The sequence below is a fragment of the Vanessa atalanta genome, chromosome 15 (assembly GCF_905147765.1).
Source record: "Vanessa atalanta chromosome 15, ilVanAtal1.2, whole genome shotgun sequence".
NCBI lineage: Eukaryota > Metazoa > Arthropoda > Insecta > Lepidoptera > Nymphalidae > Vanessa > Vanessa atalanta.
In genome coordinates this window covers 5,813,744-5,833,535 of record NC_061885.1, presented here as the reverse complement: position 1 = coordinate 5,833,535, position 19,792 = coordinate 5,813,744, and the positions used below count along the sequence as shown (strand labels likewise).

The 19,792-nt window shown below is 30.2% G+C and overlaps 3 protein-coding genes across 4 annotated transcripts in view; 1 reads left to right on the top strand and 2 right to left on the bottom strand.

Moving 5' to 3' along the window:
- The window catches only part of LOC125069227, a 52,820-nt gene extending 46,520 nt beyond the window's left edge, over positions 1 to 6,300 (bottom strand). For both annotated transcript variants that reach the window (XM_047678641.1, XM_047678643.1), the window contains exons 1-2: positions 6,094 to 6,300; positions 1,946 to 2,158 (exon numbers count right to left, since the gene is read on the bottom strand). In XM_047678641.1, coding sequence (XP_047534597.1) covers positions 1,946 to 2,158; positions 6,094 to 6,189 — 309 coding nt within the window. In that variant the 5' untranslated portion in view covers positions 6,190 to 6,300. The remainder of the gene's footprint in view (positions 1 to 1,945; positions 2,159 to 6,093) is intronic.
- A 3,141-nt stretch (positions 6,301 to 9,441) lies between these two features.
- LOC125069225 (probable prefoldin subunit 4) lies at positions 9,442 to 10,384 on the top strand. Its single transcript, XM_047678638.1, has 3 exons — positions 9,442 to 9,582; positions 9,656 to 9,877; positions 10,082 to 10,384. The coding sequence occupies exons 1-3, from the start codon at positions 9,550 to 9,552 to the stop codon at positions 10,232 to 10,234; spliced, it is 408 nt and encodes a 135-aa protein (XP_047534594.1). The 5' UTR covers positions 9,442 to 9,549; the 3' UTR covers positions 10,235 to 10,384.
- A 211-nt stretch (positions 10,385 to 10,595) lies between these two features.
- LOC125069224 (sodium/hydrogen exchanger 8) lies at positions 10,596 to 19,727 on the bottom strand. Its single transcript, XM_047678637.1, has 7 exons — positions 18,263 to 19,727; positions 17,786 to 17,942; positions 17,137 to 17,291; positions 16,517 to 16,668; positions 14,696 to 14,824; positions 14,473 to 14,565; positions 10,596 to 12,806 (listed from the first exon to the last, which is right to left on the bottom strand). The coding sequence occupies exons 1-7, from the start codon at positions 19,449 to 19,451 to the stop codon at positions 12,654 to 12,656; spliced, it is 2,028 nt and encodes a 675-aa protein (XP_047534593.1). The 5' UTR covers positions 19,452 to 19,727; the 3' UTR covers positions 10,596 to 12,653.
- Positions 19,728 to 19,792: the final 65 nt, after the last annotated feature.

Here is a 19,792-nt window from a genome sequence, read left to right as displayed (position 1 = left end):
AAGGTAATTAAATATTACTTTCGTGTGTTTTCTTAATTCCAACAATATTTACTATGTTATTTTCCATATCACAAAGATACATTTTTACCCATTCGTAAATTGTCATTTTATAACAATGACAGAACATATTCCCACGGGTTGTGTTGTGTCTTGAATCTAAAATAATCGACAATGCTAAGCCTACAGGTCAACAAACTAAAATAATAAAAGATAATTTTGAACTTAACATAAAATTATTTAACGATATAAAAATCAAGTTAAAGTTATCTTGCGCTACATTAAATTAATGTAACTAATGTAAGATAAACATGTTCCATTTATTAAATATGTGAGTTAACGAAAAGTTTAAATACTTACAAAGTCTTATTTTACCAATCTCAGAATAAGTTTCGTATTCTACGAGATTAGAAAATACAATAAATCACAGGAAGACTAATGAAAGGGCGTTATTGACCAAGACCGAATCCGTCATCCACCAGAAAATTGCAACTGAATTTAAAGTAACGCTTCGGCTATGCTAGTCACGAACAACACTCGTGAGCAAAATAAGTCGTCGCCGTCACCGGGAAGAAAATACGACGTCTAACGTGAAATTCTGACGACAAAAACTTTCTAGGATCGGGAGAGAAAACATTAATTTTTATATTTCTTAAGGTCTAATACATTCTATACAAACGTATACTTATTTTATTTTCAGTTCACATACATCTGTGGTTTGTATTAGAAAGAATAACATTAATGAGTCCTCTCGAAACGGTTATTTTGAATATATAGAATCAATCAAGAAAAACCTGTATTTTTTATTCTAGAGAGAGAATTGAGGAAGTTTATTAAATTATAATAAATAGGAGAAAGATTTGATGACCTTTCACTCTTAGGTCAAGCAATGAGCAATTTTTATTTTATTTCACTTATGAGCTCACATTCGAAACTTTTAGAAATATTAGTATCGTATAATATATGTTTTAAAAAAAATCTACTATCAAACAAAATAAGTTATTTCATTGAATATTTGTTATACAAATATAAGAACAACGCGAAAGATGAATGTTATAACAGTACAATATTCCATTGTTTAAATTATGACACAATAAAGTACATAACTGTGTTTATTTTAAACAGGTGAAAGATACTCAAGGTCTATTATAATATCTCAATGGTAAAGGTTACTTTCTTTCCATTTCTCTACAGAATGATTGCGATGTTCATGATTACATAATAATCAACCTTTCCCAGTCATTATGAACAAACCATTTGTGAACTAACAAAGAAATACTATAAATATATATATTTTTGAATAAACCTTCATACGGACGACTATCAACACTGTTTTTACATGTTCGTTGAGAGAATATATCTGCGCTGAAATAACTCCATATATTTGTCACGAACGGTAATTGAACTCTCATTTCGAAGTAAGAATGGATGACTGCGTTCCTTTCTCCAAAGGTACGAAGATAGAGAACATTTTCCTCTTACCTATATTAAACTTTAACCTGTACTAAATTCTCTCAAGCTAGTTTAAAAGTTATTGCTTACAGATAAACTTTGTCTTTATGCGCTTGTTAACCAACTGTAGTAAGTTTACAATAAACATTCAAACTGCTAGAAGTACGGGTGTTCGATTTATTATTTATTTCGTTTATATTAATAAACAACTCAATTTTATAATAGTCCATTCGTTTTTCACATTATACTAGAAAAATATTTGTCTTAAAACAATGAGTTGAACAATCATTTTGTGTTGACTCTACTGTTGTGCAATATTATTATATATTTAAATTCTTGCATTGTTCTCATCAAAATGATTTATTATATACGATTTAACATAAAAATATATTTAATGTAATATTTCATTTTTCTTCGGCCTTATTATATTTATAAAAAAAATATCTCCTCAACCTTCTCATCTTCTACAATTTGGTGAAATTAAAAGTGTACTTACAGGCATTAGGGCATCGTTTCCATATGACCTTCCCTCTAAAGCCAGCTCTTTGTCAAGCATGGCATCCAATTGCTCCAGTTGGTGACATGAAGCGCGCGCTGATACCCAACTGGATGCCAGTATGAAAGAGCCGAGGATGAAAGACGCGGCGACCACAGTCAAAGCAGCGATACGAGCGATTTGCACTGACGAGGACACCCTCTGGCGATAGGCCTGTGAAAACATATAAAAATCGTAATGTGTCCATTTGTTTTACTCATAAAACAAAACGTAATGGAGGAGATGAAGCATATATTTTTATTTTTCACAAATACAATTGACTCAAATATAAACTTTATAGTCAGGGGTAGTGTGAACTATAAACTTTGAAAATCGAAGCATGTTTTTTCATATTCTATATTTAAATTTAAATGATCAATTTTATTCTATAACTCGTCGCTAACTAAAATATTAGAAATGTCTTAAACAATACTTCACTGAGTTGAATTATTGTATTATATTGATACAACTAAATAAATATGTAATTTACTGAAAGTGTACGTTGAATTGTTTGACTTGAAGTGGTTACATGACTATGTTATTTTTAAACATTTTTAAAGTTTGTCACATTTAGCATAAGTATTATAAAATAATCAATGTTTACCAGAGTTTATTCAAAAAGTAAAACATTATCACATTTTATAATAACGATTTCACTTCAAATTCATTTAAATACGAGTAAACGAAAATTTCAGCATTTAAACGCTTTAAAATTTAAGCAAAAACTATTTCTACAATTTAAATACAAGCTGTAAAATTACATAAATTTAGAACGCTTTTCGACGATATTACTGAACTTTTCACAAAAACTGGAGTTGCGAGTTGTAGGTATTGTTGTTTAAAGTTTATTTATAAAATTATATTAGAGACAAAATGACTACATATTCATTTGTTCCAACATTTCATATTACAGCTGTATGAAAATATATCAAGGAATTTATTAACAATACAACAACAACTGTCACTAAAATTAGGATTCCACAATTTCCCGTTAAACTTAGCGGTATCTAAAATTAAAATGTTATAAGAGAATCAAATATTCCTAAACTTTAAAAAATATATATTATAGTAATATTTGTTGTTACACGTATTAACATACAAACAACTTGTTTTTTTTTTTTATTATTTTGCATTATATAATGCATATAAATATTTTAATAATAGCAACAAGCGCTACTGCAGTTTATATGAAAGTACCATCAGAGAAAGCACTTCTACTGCGTTGGAAAACTGTCCGTCTTCCGAGAGCAGAACGATGTCAATTTTTAATCTTCGTAATTCGTTTTGCAAACAGTTGTCACTACTAAGCCGAATCGAATTTAATTTTTACAATAGAATTAACTTTCTGTATCATTTACTGTGAAGAAGATTGAATTAAATCATTATATAACAGAGAATCGGTTTCTTAAGACACTGTTACGAAAATTTACAAAAATGTTAAATAACGAGGGCACGCATATTTTTGCAAATAATTTGTTCATTAACGTTCAATTTTATATAGTAGTCTCAAAATATAAAATGTTAAATGTTTTCCCTTCATTTGCCATATTAAATGGTCTTTGACTACAAACTAATTTAAAAGAGCACTCTTAAGTCTTGATATAGTCTTAAGTATTTAAAGTATGGTGGTCAACGTCTAGATATCACAACGTCATACGACTTTAAACTCTACGTATATAGCAATAAGGTTTTTATTTAAATTCAATATAATATCTAGAACTTTACAAGACCTTCGGCTTCATTTTACACTTCATTCTTTCGTCCATTCAAAGAGATCTTATTGAACAAAGCAAAGCCTATTTTCATTCAACCTAACTAAATTACAAAAGAATAAGCGGTGCGTTAATGAAGAAACAGAAATAAAAAGGAAATCGATGTCAACTCCTTTCACGGCCTAGCAATACATCTCCAACACCGACACATTACGATACCGTTTCTTTTACAAGGAAAATAACCTTAGTCATATGAGTCCGCTTCATTTATTTTAGCAGAGATTGCTTTGTTGCAAATCTATAAGCTATATCCAATAAGCTTGTACATACATGCTATTAAAATATAAACATTTTAAATGCTACATTTATAAACATGCATACGTAATTACTACATTATTAGCCTCATCGTAAAGACATCAACGGGCTCATTAATTACATGTTTAAACATATCTAATCAATAATTTAAAAAAAGACAATATATATTATCATCAACATATATTCCATTTAATTATCCAATATATAAAAATTAATACTAAAAATTCTTCTGGAGCGTTAAGCATGTAATTATAATTTCGAAAATAACACATAAGTCGTAGCAATGTCAATTTGCTGTCGATTGATTATATTATTGGTTATATAAATATACAAAGTTAATTTGCAGACTTGAGAATGTAAACAACGATTTTTTATAGAGTTGTTAAAAGTCGAAGGATGTGACGCAAGCATCATTGTGTCCAATGCGACTTGGTCAACTACGCCAGTAACGATTTCATTATTCTACGCTACTTTTTATTCCAAGTAGGTATTATAGGGTTTTTCCGATCTGTTTAACATAACATTTTAATATTTATCTCGAACGTAGAATTGTCATGAATTTATGTTGATGAAACATTACAATTTATATCAGTTTAAAGTATGCTCCTTGTTATATTTTAAAAGCATTATTTAAGGTCTTCCTTTTTTGTTTGTTTAAGCTATACTAATTAAAATATTAATGAGTATCATTAATATTACAACAAACTATTGTCTGTTATCTGAATGTATAAGTGCAAGGAGTTATTTCGCTCATATTATTTGTCTATCATTACTTTCTAGAACACAAAAAGACAAAATCATTTCTCTTAATGTACTTATTTATAAAACAATCGACATATCCGAATTTTCGAATTCAGCAAATCTAAATCGACATATGTACTATGAAAAAAAATATGTTTATAAATTCAGTTGTCCTATGTTTTCGCGTGACCGACTGTAATTATATAATGTTTATTATAATGATGAGTAAGAACAATAGAACAATGAATCTCCCACATTTATGGGCACATATTTCATCACAGTTCTCAGAAAGGAGCAAATCTTATCTTGTTCAGTGTTGATTCGAAAAATATTGTTTTCCTAACCAACAGCCTAGGAGCGACTCTACGTTGCTTAGATTCACTTTTAATATTTTAAGAACAAGAAAAATCTTCTAAGCGATTAAATATGACAATTATCTTCGAACGAAGATAATTGTCATTTCCATATATAATTATTGAATATTTTTTTATTTATCCATACTAAAGGTCATTCGAAAGGCTGTGTGTAATATATATATAAATATAGATATTAATTATCAATATATATATATATAAGGCGTTATTAGTACTTTAAATATTTGAATAAGTAAACAAAAATATGTGAAGAAAGCGAGATACTTATGTCGTATGGGTTTCATTAGTATTCATCGATGATTGAATAAGATTATGAAAAGAACCGGTAACGTTAGAACCTCACTCACGTACTAGCGGTTCATCGCATGCCAACTATATTTATACGTATATGATACCATACTAGGGACACAAATTCGCAATCAAATTAACATATCATCATAACTTTAAATACTTAAACCGCTTCTATAGTGAGGAAAGTTGGAATTAGATTATATTTTTTACATTTCTTATTTTGTTGCACAATTAGGAAAAGTTTAACTTGGCAGAAATATTTCTATATCGACTTCAAAGTTTATTTACGTTGAATGTTATTAAAATGCATTACGTTATATGTGTATAGACGTAAGTGTTTAACTAATGTTCTCCAATGGGCGGTTTCACGTCAACGGCTAACAACCGCTGCCTGAGAGAAAGGCGCTTTCCCATCGTTTTACAATATACAGTACATGATTTGTTATATAGTAGAATGACTCACTTCGATCATTTCATTATCAACCAAATTTACTTTAAATTAGTAGGAACTACATAAAACTTTTTTTTATAATAATAGAACAGATAAATTATAATTTATAAATAAAGTAAATAACGCTTAATTTTTTTAACCCTTTTTGACCATATAAAGAATAAGTTCTTGATAAACAATGTCAAAAAGTATAATATTTTCATCACGAGTAACGGTATAACTTACCGGTGGCGGCTCTGAAGCACTGTAAACTTCAGATGGCGGGTATTCCGGTTTCATGGTTATAGTAGCCATAGAATCTGGCTGATGCTCCTTCTCCATCACGATATTGTATTCTTTATTAAAAAAATATATCTTATTTGGTGTGCGCGCGCGATGTTTGACGTTCTAAACAAGAGTGCGCCAAGTGAATGGCTGTCGGCTCGCTCGGCGTAGGCGCACCGGCTGTGGTGGGGTCACCGGTGCGAGATGGTGATTGTATTGTTAAAGTTGTTGGAATGACGGATGCTCAGTTACTTCTCCATACGTACAAACTACAAACTATTCTAACTGATATCATGGCACCTTTAGATTCCATTACAGGAAATTTAGCAATATTCCATTTAAACGTGTTAAAATTAAGTTTTAATTAAGTTAAAATTATATATTTATTACTTCTACCATTATAACTATCGTGTTTTCACAATTAAATATGAAGAATTTTCAACAATTTCAACATATTTTTTCTTGTAGCTTTATAAAACAAGTGAGCAACAATTTATTTATATAAAAATATATTCACATAATTTATAACACAATAAAATATACAATTAACTTATTAATTTTTAATAGCATAGAATATTAAATTAGCTATGAAAATGCCTTCCCAAAAGTCTGTTTTGATTTGAACATCGACTTCAATAATAACTAATAAATTTAGTTAAAGTACATTAATCGGTACACCTTTGGTAAGCTCTTCTAAAACTTTTAGAGAAGCAAAGTCTTCCTCTCTTGCTTTTAATTTTAAATAAGATTATAACCAGTGAAGTTATCGAGCAAAATACACAAAAATAAGGTAAAATTTATGATCTTCTTCTTCTTGAAGTCGGCTATTAAATAGAAACATTACGATGAAATTAAAGGATTTTAATATTAAATTCAGAGCAAGTAATTAAAAAACATCCGTTATTATAATTTATAAATATAGATTTATTCAAGTAGTACAAGTATACACATCTATTATTGCCGAGCAAATTATCACAAACAAAAACCTTTCTGGAGAAAGATTAACGAAATCACAACATAAACAATTTTCGAATCAGCCTTGAAGAAATAATTGTGATTTAGAAGTAGTCATACCTCAGTGGAAATCCATGACATGCAAGAAAGAAAATTACGTACTCAATGCATGCCGGTGCTCATATAATTGATGCATCACCATACAAATTACATTCATGCGCGGCTATTACAGAATTTTCTTCCTTGTTTTATTAAAGACGTCATGTTTGTAGAAATACCTACGAGGAATAAATATGCATTAAGACTACAAATTAAATTAACTTGACACCTGTATTTATGGAATAAGTGGTCTTCATTACGAGGCTCAAATGTAATTTCTATCTGTTATACAAAAATATTTTTTAGAAACATTTAATAAACTGACTTTCATGAAGCTTTTATATTTAATACTTTAAAAGCTTATATTTGCTCTTATAAATGACATGTATTTTATCTCTCTAATGGGACCTGAAGATATAAAACCAATATAAGGTGAGCTTTCATTTTATATATTAAGCAGAGTGAATCCGCGAATAAAAATATGTCCTTTTATAACACGATTATCATATAATATGTTCATAATATTGCTTAATTATTATTTTGTACTTAAATTATTGCAATAAAAAAGTACGGATGAAATCGAGAAATTAATTTAAATAGAATGGTTTAAATGTACAAAATTATGATTTTATGTATATATGTAGGTATTTTCAAAAAATTTAAGACCTACCGTCATATCTTAAAATTCCCCATTTCCCGCCTTATTTTAAATGTCATCAGTAAATTAAGCTTGTGATACACGGATAAATCCAGCTTCATTTACAAATATATTAATTAATAATAATTATTATAACTATTTCAATAATACACCAAAATGATAAAATTATTATTCAGCTTAATTTCGCATGATATTAATATTTATTAAATATTTTCGAACGTTTTCTTAGATCATTTTATCGTAGAGTATACATGAGCATAACAATAACCGAGCATATGTAATCGAGTAACAGAGGTAACAAATAAATTTATACCTGTTCATAGTATTTTATTTTATTGATAATATATGTGTTACAACTTCTGGAAAAATATTTTATGTGATAATGAAAATAGATTACTTTATTGGATATATATTGACATATATTATTTTAATTTCTGAATTTACTTTAAATTTATCGTTAGGCATGAAGAGCACAATTATGTGAAGAACCGTCTTTTGCAAGACTGACATTATTTTGATAACTATTATTACTGGTTAGTATTAAAAAAAAAAATTCTCTATATTACCGTACAAACCGTTGTAAATATTATGCTATGGAAGTACAAGTACAAAACTGCAAAAAATGCGACAAGAAATCGGAACTCAGAAGAACAAAGTGGCCCGAGGGAGTTTTATCTCCGCGTAATCCTCGCTAGCACAAAATCCAAGCCATAAGACACAAATGTAGAAGAAAGTTATTGTAATAATAGTATTTTTATTAAATGTCTTTAAATATATTAAATAAATGAATTATATCATTGACCGTCATACTTTAATGTCACGACAGTAAAATTGATATATTTTAGTTTTTCTACGTATTATCAACCCATGCAGTGTTACAAAGAAATTATTGTTAACATCTTTATTATAATTTTTAATTGTGAAATATCATATTTATTGTTACTTAAAACATTATTCTAAGTCAAATAATTTAAACCAATTTTCACAATAGACCAAGAATAGATAGATTCTGTGCCTACATTAACTGATGTTCCCAAAGACTTTTTCTTTTTACACCAATATTCTTAATTAAATGAATTCAGAATATTGCTCAGGTAGGCATCAGAAGATGAAGTGCGGCTCATGAAGATTGACAGTAAAGTTATCATGACATTTTTAATTACATCAAAATCAAATATCATATAATAAATATATAGAAAAACTTTATACAGATCTCACTTTATGACTTGACTTAAATTAACCAATATTTTAAATATTCTTTATTGTTGTCAGACAAAAGTTAATTTGTAATTGTTTCTGTTCGACAAAATTAATCTTTGACAATTTCTTAAGTCTATGATACTTTTTTAAATTTAAATCGCTCAAAAGATTAAAACAATTTTAACTATCCTAGAATATTCATACGACTTATACTGAGCTCATTTTACATAGATATTATTAATGATAAACTCCTGATAAAATTTCATTGCTTGATATCCGATAAAATATTGGTCTATGCGTGGACGGTGGCCGTATCAAATTTTAGTACAGATGAAAACAAACTATGGTCTACTGTCGTTGAAAATATATACTGAAAAATGACAATTGATATTGTCAATCTCGAAATTGTCAAAACTTCAAAAGTAAGGTTATAAAACCTTCTGCTTATAAAAGTATTATTTACTTCTAAAGTATTTAAAAAAAAAACTAAATTTACCATAAATAACATGGCTAATTCAGGAAAAGGCACTTTTCAACCGGTATGCTCCAACCTATTAATTTTTATATTATATTCAATTATACATTTAATTATTATTGTGTTTTTTACTGTAGGACTCCGATGTTCATATTTCCTATGAGGATCAGCAAAAGATAAATAAATTTGCCCGTCTTAATGCGAAAGTAGACGATATAAAAGATGAGCTAAAAGTTAAACAGAATGACATGAAAAATCTAGAGGAAGCTGTAGAAGAATTAAGCCTTGCTGATGAATCTGATAAAATTCCTTACCTTGTTGGAGAAGTATTTATTTGTCAAAGCTTAGAAAATACTTTGGTTAGTATACTTACATTTTATTAGAACATGTTTGATTTATATTCTTACATTTTTTGACTGGCAAAATACAATCTCTTTTTTATAATTATTTTAACATCAACAGTCATTACATTTTAATGACTACCTACCTACTATAATAGATTATATTGTTTAGGGATACAGTAAAGAAATTAAACTTGCTTCATATTTAAAATTTTATTTCAGAAATCTTTAGATGAAAATAAAAGAAGGAAGCAAAATGAAATCAGTGAGTTGGAAGCTAAATGTGAAGAATTAAAATCACTGATGGGAGAACTCAAAGCCCATTTGTATGGCAAGTTTGGAAGTCACATTAATTTGGAAAATGAAGAGGACTAGAATTGGCTTTTTTAATTTAAAACATAAATTTAACATTATTTAATAAAGATTAATGCAAATTTTCTGGACATTTAATTCATAACCTTAGAATATATCAATGATGTTATGAAATAAATGTCTGTACTGTTTTATTCAAAATGTATTTGCTTTTAACACCTAGTTTTATTTTATATTAAAATAGTTTAATGTATCATCAAAATTTAACCATTTATTTTAACAAAATTTATAAATTCAATTTTAATTTTAATTGTAAGTTTTATTTCTTTGTACACCAAACTTATTAAATCTCTCAAATTTTATATATAAATGAACCAAATATTCACTTTGCAAGCTTTTTTTACCCTTTAGAAGAAAAAAAAACATTGTAGTAGGAACTTATTTATTACACAAATATTAATATTCACAATTTTAAATACATTTACTATATTGAAGCCTCAATCCAAGAGGCTGTTCACAATGAGACAATTTTTAATACTTATTGCATACATACTTTTGGGAACACTTTCTCTACAAATAATTTAATACCACCATAATTAAAAAAGTACTTCACTGATTAATGAGTTGCTATCATTAAAATATATAAACAAAATATTTTTGAAACCTAGAAGTAATCCAACATATTATTTTTAATATTGTGATGGAATATATTGTAAACATAAGTCAATACAACTAAAAATCAAGATAGCAAATTATAATTGTGAAGTGTCTTAAGGACACAACATACTTGCTTATAATGATTGAAATAATATGTCACAGTTGGGCATTTCAATATTATCACTTATTTAAGCTCTCAAAAAAATTTAATGCATTGCAGCAGCAAATTCATTTTTGAAAATGAACAAACTATTTACCTCATTTATATGTTTTACCTTAGTCTATGTACTAACATACAAGAGAACATAGTCCAGTTGTACCGACAATAATGATATTCATTATTATTAGTGATAAAACTTATAATGAAGTTTAATTAAATATATATTAAAATGTTTGCAGTTGAAAATATGATTTACAAATTTCCCTAACTTATAAAAGAATGAAGAAAAGAAAAGAAATATCTTGAAGACATTTTAAATAGGTCATATTTTTGAATCATCTTGGCTGGCCAGTCATGATAATGAATATTGATTGTTCTGATGGGACTCCTAAATGATATAGTAACAAAGATATTATGAGGTGTGCAGAGAGGAGTTAAGTGGAATAGAGTGTTGAGTGAGGAGATTTGACGGTTGTCAAAATATATTTGAATTATGATCTTATTATCAAAAGTTGTATTGAATTATTAGTACTATAATTTTAGTATTTTTATATAAATATTAATGCTAAAATTATATATTTATCCATTATGCCATCATATATAAACAAACATATTCTATTTATACATTGCTAAAACATTGTAAATTCATTTTAACTGAAATGATAAAAATGTATAAATGTGTCGTTGGTTAAATTTGATTGTATTGGACTAAAATAACACATTAAAAAAAGGACTTTTTGTGAATATGAGTTATTATTTTTTTGCATCTTAATTTATAAAGTGCCAAAAACGAAAAAAAAATTGGGACCCGGTTTGTGGCATAGTGGATGAAATCGCGAGATACTGATTTTAAAATAAGGCAATAATCTAAATGTAATAAGATACTATCATAGAAAATGATTATCTGTACATTCATATTTGAGCAAAAAAAAAGATAGTTTCAAATTATAAAATATGTAGAATATTTATAAAATAATCTCATGATTTTGAATACTCAATTCATTATTAAAAATTAATAACTAAAATTAAGGATTTAAATCAAAATACCTCACAAAATACCTTATATAGGGTGAATGCATTTACATTACCATGAGTAATTTGAATATGTAAATTGAAACTATGTCATAGATAAAAAATACATTAACAAATATTTTCTAAAACTAAGTACATATTTAATATGACACAACCAAAACACAATCTTATTTGCTTTGGAGTCTTCGACAAAATCTATGTGCCAATGCAAATTAATTTAATAATACAGTTTGGTAATTCATCACTATTATTGACTAAATCAAGTTCAATATCACATGAGACAAAATTGTACTAACTGTTATCCTAATTTAAAAGTAGCAAAGATTTATAATAGCTAAAATATTTGTTTGTAAAGGAAATGTGCAGTAGTAATTTTTAATTATATAAAAATATGTCAATAAGTATAACTGTCAAACAATTTTATAATAAATATTAATACTTTGAAAAAGATTAATTTATCACATACATTTAAGATTAAAATTTTACATTTTCAATGTCTTAGGCCCTGCCTATCTGACATGTACACAGTAACATTATTAAAACTTATGAAAAGCTTATATATGTATAATCAATATACACTTGCAAAACATTAATATATTGCACTTCCATTTTATTTTGTTCATTATTTTTTTCTTATACGCCTCTTTGAAGATTTGTTTGGGAATTAGAAAGAGAATTTGCTTGTAAGCTCTCATCCTCGTCTGTTTCATGATCATTAGATATTCTGATAGCTTGGTACCATTGATTTGTGAGGTCCGTCATCTGACTCTTGCAATCTTTTAATTCCTGAAATTGTATTTATATATTTTTTATTTATAAAAAAACTAATTTTAATATGTATATTAAAAAAACGATATACATTTAAATAACACAACAAACTAAGAAAGTGATAATCTTTTTTTACATAAAATAAGTAGGCAGACAATGTATATGTATGATAGTATGATAAATGGATCGCTCCTAGACATTAAGAAAGCTTAACCATTCCTAACAACACCAATGTGCCACCAACCTTGGAAAATAAAATGTTATTTCCCTTGTGCCTGTGTAGTTACAGTGGCTCAATCACCTTTCAAACACAACAATGTGTTTCGGTTTGAAAGGTGAGTATCGTTGTTTGGCGATAGACTATGTGATGTGTGGATGATACCTTCTACCAAGTATCTTTGGTTTTATACAAACTAAGGTCAAAGGCTGTTCAGTTCATTATTTTATACACTGAGTTGACCAACGTGGGTAAAAAAGCCGTATCTTCCACAACCAGACTTAGGCCTCCCCCATGACATATATAAGTATGATCTTTATGTTTAGGTTAGGTTTATAGGAGGATAACTCGTTTAACAATACACCGAGTATTGTATCTCTATCTCTACTCTATCAGAACCTTCTTCGAACCGGGGCCCAAGGCCTCCATCCGATTTATTCGCATATACAGCAAAGCGGTGCGATGCACCAAGACCTAACATTAACCCCTAGGAACGATATTTTTGACATTTATTAATTACTGTTTTTAAGCTTACTGAAAGTACATGAAGAAAAATGGTTCTTTTCTTAATGCAACGTCGCACCGTGGTCATGGTCGTGGTCAACATGGACCATGATGAACAGGTTCTCCTGTGTTTAGGGCCCGGATTTTGTTAGACGGCCCTGGTCTCCGACACTTAACGCTTCAATTCGATGGCAAATGTGACCGGCCCATCGTAATTCAGCTTGATAAATCGCTGGATTGTATTTTTATGATGATGATTATTTATTTTTCATAACTTGATAAATAACTAATTATCATGTACCGGTGATCCAGCCTAAACGTGAGCGCTGTCCACTCCACGAGTCGGCTCCGTATGTCATGGTAGACAAAATGTGTTGTTTGAAGTCTTGCCTTCAGACATTGCATAGTCGTTCTCAAAATTGTACAATCGGACGGATCGGTGAAAAATATACGACAGTATTTTTATCAGACTACCGACATGCCTATTGACCCAAGGTCATACCGACAGGCCAAGAAGACCACTTAGCATAGCCGATGCTGCACGAAGAAATAGTAAGCTTATGGATAGTGTTTAGTTTATATGTATGTTATATATATGTTACTATGATTTTATTTAAATTCCAATAGTCGCTCTTGATGCTGTCTATCCTTTACGTTTCAAATATATTATTTTTAATACAATTAAAATAATATTAACCTCTTACTTTATTAGTTTTTATCACACTATAGATACCATTCACCACCATTCACTATGACATAGACCATTTTTAGTTAGGGGTTTTAATAACTTTGATTACATAATTATTAAATTATATTTTACACTAAAATATCATTATTTACGTGAGTGACGACGCTCTCCGTTTCGGAGAAATTTACCAATTACCATTTTTTAAAGCTCAACGTGTAGCATTTGCTTAAAAATATAAAAAATAATATTAATGATTGTAACTGCATATATTTTACCTGATGCGTGAATCTCCTCGTGAAGAATGGTGTTAAATATTTCATATCCAACCTGACAAAGCCTTTAAGCCTTGTTGTGTGAGAATAATTAACCTAAAAAAAAGTAAAAAATATATTATTATATATATATTACTAATTAAATTAAAAATTATAATATATATTTGCAAACTATTAACACAATTTACATTTTACTGGTATAACTTTTCAAAAATAGATCGGTTACCTCAAGTTCTTCTTCGGTAATTTCAGACAAGTGCTCAGAGTCAATGGCTTGTCCCCACTCTTTTGTTTTCGACAAGCTAACTTCCTTCTGTTTACGTAAGGACCTCGATCGCTTTACTTTCTTGTTGGCCTATAGACAAATTCAAAATAATACAATATAACAAACTACCTGCATCTATAACTATTTCGCAATTAAATTATATAAATTAAACAGTGGATAAGCAGGTTCTAAATAGATTCTCAATAATATAGACGAGCAAGTGGTCATCACCGCTTATAGGCATTGGAGCTATAAGAAATATTAACCCATTCTTAGATCGCTAATACACCGCCACCTGATGTTATGTCCCTTGTGAATGTAGTTACTGGCTCACCCTTTAAACCAAAATACAACAATACTACTGTATTTTATTTGGAAAACAAACCGATTTTATAAAACAGACCTGTAGAGTTTTAAATAGACAGGATATCATAAAATTATAAATTGATTAATAACCAACTGAGTAATTTAACAAGTATTCATTGTATCATATAAATGAACAAACATTAAACTTAATTACATTGGAATTGTTAAATTAAATACACTGGAATAGCATGAGAAAATGAAACATGTGCCATCAAATAGAAATAAATTAAAAAAAAATGTGAGGAGAGGGTGGTATCTACCCGACGAGCTTGTACGTGGCCCTTTCGCCAAGTAAATTTAAAATAACATACGCATTCACATTCTACATTTCTCATTCATTGTAAAATCAACGACACTTCTTATTCATAAATTATAAAAAATTAAGGCTAATGCAAGATACTGCAAGAATTATCAATTTATTAAAGCATACAAGAAACAAGGGATGCCATTCAATCTCAACTAAAGAATCACAAAAAAAAGTTTTCCTCATCATATGAAAACGTGTTATTGTAGTAAAAAGTGAATTATTAACTTATGTTCAATAAATGTTGCATCGATTTTGTAAATGTATATGTAATGTAGGCCCTATCTCATAGGGGTACATGTCAGTCACCTCCTCGTGGTGTACCCTGGGCAACGGGGCCGGCTTGAGCTTGCTCGTCGGCCACGGCTAAGACTGGCGGGAGGGGTGCCGCGGGGCTGCTCCTGGTACGTCCCTGATCGGCGTCAGGGCGGACCATGTGAGTGGCCTCGTTGGCTAGGAGGGAGTGGGAGGGCTCGCTACTCGAGCCTCCCAGGTGTTTTACACCGGCGGTCAGCGGCGGAGCCTACCATCTTATCCGCCGCAAGGCGTCAGCTTCGTTGACGCCCAGCCTCCAGTGGCGGACTCGGGGGAGTTCGCCACACGAGGATGAGGGGGAAGGCGCGCAGTAGGCGCTCTTTCCATGAATATTCAGCCGCCTTACGGCGGATGCCTCTGGTGGGGTCGCGGTTGCATGCCCTTGGCGATCCCGTGGCCTCACCACTCGGCGGCATGGTGGAAACCCGAGGATGGTTTTAGTGGGTAGGACAGGGCATTAGCACTAGCGTGCCCTGGCACGGGGCATTAGTTCCCGGTTGAGTCCCACATACCCGTCCCGGTCCCCCGACCGGGCGGCATGCGTAAATGCATTTCCTCCTCGTTAAACAAAAAAAAAAAAAAAGGCTCTATCTCATAAATGCGTGAGTTTGATCGTTCCGCTTTCAAGTCTTAAATTCCATCATTAATTTTTGCATACATATTGTCAGGGGTACAGAAAAGGGCATTCACAAGGGTACCACACCTACCACCGCTTCCCCCTTGCGCGGGCCAAGCCGCGGTAAAACTAGTGTTATATCTATTTGGCATATTGTTATTGTAATGTATAAATTACTTACGCGTAAAAATTTCAATAACGGCATAGTCGAACCTCCGAAGAATAAAGTAGTAAACAAAACGATTATAAGAGTCGTTGTTATAATGACGTGACGTGTTTCATCAGAGAAATCCAGATGAAGCGATAACGCGTAAGATATGGCGCCTCGTAATCCTGAAATTTAAATGATATGAATCATAAAGTATTTCTTTTTACTTGAAGAAGAACTACTTGAAATAATTTCTCGTTGGCCTTATTAAAATTATTTCATATGTAAATACATTAACTTGTATTAAAATTTTGAATTGAATTTGTTCAAGCAGTAATGAAACCTTATGTGGTCTTCAATAAGAAACTACCATTTTTTATATTGAAATATTGTATCAAATAAATGTAATCATATTATAGACCAGTCTTAAAAGGCAGGTAAGTCCCTCGTTCATATTGATCATGCATTTAAGAAATCGCATTTTATAATTCAGAATTAAACGTATCAGACATAACTCTCCCCGCTAGTCCCCAGATAATCACATGGTCTACATATAAATGAGAAGAGCAAATATTTGTAATACCCTCCCTTCAGCTTAGTTGTTCAACTGAATTAAAGGATTTATAACATAGTATTTTGGTAATTATACCTACCGCTAAACCACATTATAAACATCATTTTCTTTGTTATTTTGTGCTCCCTGAATTTGTTGCATAGCAGAGCAAGAGGGAAAATATTTGCAGCTCTTCCAAGTAAACAAAGCACAATACTCCAAACTACTAATGCTGGTTCAACACGGTGTCTGAAACTATGAATTTTGAATTGAGTTAGTATCATTTCTATTATCATACTTAGGATTTGTATTTCTTATTTTAAAAAAATATTTTGTATTTTAAAGTTATGCAACATACTGAATGCTAGTATAAACATTGTTGAACTGTCTCATTGTATCAAGGTTGAATAAGGTCAATTTAAAAGTCATTTGATTTTATTCTCTAGGAATCCACAGTACACACCCAGAGTTAGTAAATTGATAACTTTTAACTTAGCATGCCTTAAAAGGAAATAAACCTGTTGGTTATTGTTGTGGACCTGATATTATCCAGCCATTTGAGATTGCTTTATTGGTCTATCAATTGGACTATGAGAGTGAAATTGGACTATAAGGTGTATGCAAACACAAGTGCATTCTCTCACTTGTATATTACTCTTATCATATATGGACTCTTTCAGATTACTCATAATTGTTGTTATTATGTCTAGAGTGTATTATCATTACTTTAATAGTAGAATTATATTTACCTGAATATAGCAAGTCCCAAATATGCAAAGACACAGGTTTCAGCAATAAATGCAAGAGTCCTCATAGTTTGTTGCATAGTAACTTGAGTTACAGTTGAAAGATTAAAATGAGTATAGTGCGACATCACAATTCCACAAAACAATATTGCCATTATTCCTGTAATGAAATGATATTATAAGCTTAAAAAAGAAAAAAAAGCTAAGATATTTAATAGACATCAGTTATTGAGAAGTTTATAATTTTAAAATGTTCATTTTAATAACAATGTAATATAATTCTAGTACTTGTAAATTATGTTATTGAGGCAACTTATTGTTTAGTGTACATAGTAAAACATATCTAACTGCACTCATTAATATTGATTAAGCTAACTATAGCACAAATCAAGTACTAATAATAAAAACAATAACAAAAGCTTGTTTTTTTTTATCAGGCTAATGGAATTTATTTATTGGTTATTAAGAAAATTAACTTACCTGATAAATGAATACCTTCAGCCAATACATAAGGAGCATAAGTAAACACCAACATCATACCAAATTCAAGAGATGGATTCTTACGAAGATCTACATGTTTTAAAAGGAGTGCACTTATAAGTGCAAAAAGAACTCCAATACCGGCTGATGCAAAGAACATTAACCAAAAACGGTTTATTGCTGACAAAATAGCTTCAGTTGTAGACATCAAAGGATCATTTGAATCTAAAACAGCTGTTGTAAGGACAATAGCAACTGCATCATTCAATATACTTTCTCCAAACACTAACATGTTCAACACTGGATCAACATCAAGTGCATGAAATATGGCTACAGTAGCTACAGGGTCTACAGCAGAAATGAGAGAACCAAAGGCAAATGATTCAACAAAACTCAATTTGTAAACTACTTGAGCCAAACCCAATAAGTAAATACCAGCACCAATCACAAATGCAGATATAGCAGTTCCAACTATAGCAAACAACAAGATTGAACCTATATTTTGGAAGAAATTTCCCTTATGTAGATTATACCCTGATTCAAAAATTATTGGAGGCAACAAAACAAGAAAAAATGCAGTTGGTGAAAAAGCCTCTTCCTTCCTCCAATTAGCAATATTTTTTATTGACATTAGGTTGATAATCATACCAATCAATGCACCTAAAAATACTATAACAACACTTTCAGGCAGGTATGAAAAGCCAGTTTGTAGCATCAGATGGATTAAAAGTATGCCAAGAGCCAATATGCAAAGTACAAAAAATATAGCCATTGAACTGTTATGTTCATCTTCAGCTGAACTTTTGCCAGGTAGTGGTGCTGCATCCGAAGGATTCACATCAGACGCATTAGGAGTAGCAGATGATGAAATATTTACAGGTACTACGGCCAATATGGAAGAATTTGAAGGTCCTACATCATAAACAATGTTAGAAGCTTCAGTTGAACTTGTTGTTGAAGTAGTCGAATTAGTTAAATGATCCGTTAAATTAGATTCGCTGGAACTTGCGATGTTTTGCACAGTATCTCTTTTCGACCTTGGAACTTTCCAGTTAAACATTTCATCATTCATTATTTCATTGTTTGTATTCTTTGGCATTGGCCCTATATATTCATTTTCGCCCAAAACTTCAGGTGGAACACCCAGCAAAGAAATCCACACACAAAAAAGTAATTTTAATATAATCATTTTGTACAATATTGTTTACGCGATCAAACTGGTTATTTATGAAGTTGCACTGTTCAAATAAATAGTTATTACTCTTTTATATTTGTACCCTAAATATTTTCATAGTTTCACAAGCTTACACTAACTTAGATCGTGTTCCGTATTAATAGCATAGTTAAATAGTTGTTACTAATTCTCAGTTCTTATTTATATTCGGCCTAATTGGTTTCCGGTTCTTGAAGGAATTACGAATTACCAAAAAACACAACTCTTGTGCAGTTGTCAAGATCAGCTGACAGTTCATCAGTACGTGAATACTTCCTGCTGACACTGACAAGCTGACGAACAGAATATATCTATGA

Coding starts and splice junctions, on each gene's coding strand:
- LOC125069224 (XM_047678637.1), bottom strand. CDS start 19,451: ATGATTATATTAAAATTACTTTTTTGTGTGTGGATTTCTTTGCTGGGT. Junction 14,566..14,695: donor TTACCGAAGAAGAACTTGAG/GTAACCGATCTA, acceptor ACTTTTTTTTAG/GTTAATTATTCTCACACAAC. Junction 12,807..14,472: donor CGAGGAGATTCACGCATCAG/GTAAAATATATG, acceptor ATACAATTTCAG/GAATTAAAAGATTGCAAGAG.
- LOC125069225 (XM_047678638.1), top strand. CDS start 9,550: ATGGCTAATTCAGGAAAAGGCACTTTTCAACCG. Junction 9,583..9,655: donor GAAAAGGCACTTTTCAACCG/GTATGCTCCAAC, acceptor TTTTTACTGTAG/GACTCCGATGTTCATATTTC. Junction 9,878..10,081: donor AAAGCTTAGAAAATACTTTG/GTTAGTATACTT, acceptor ATTTTATTTCAG/AAATCTTTAGATGAAAATAA.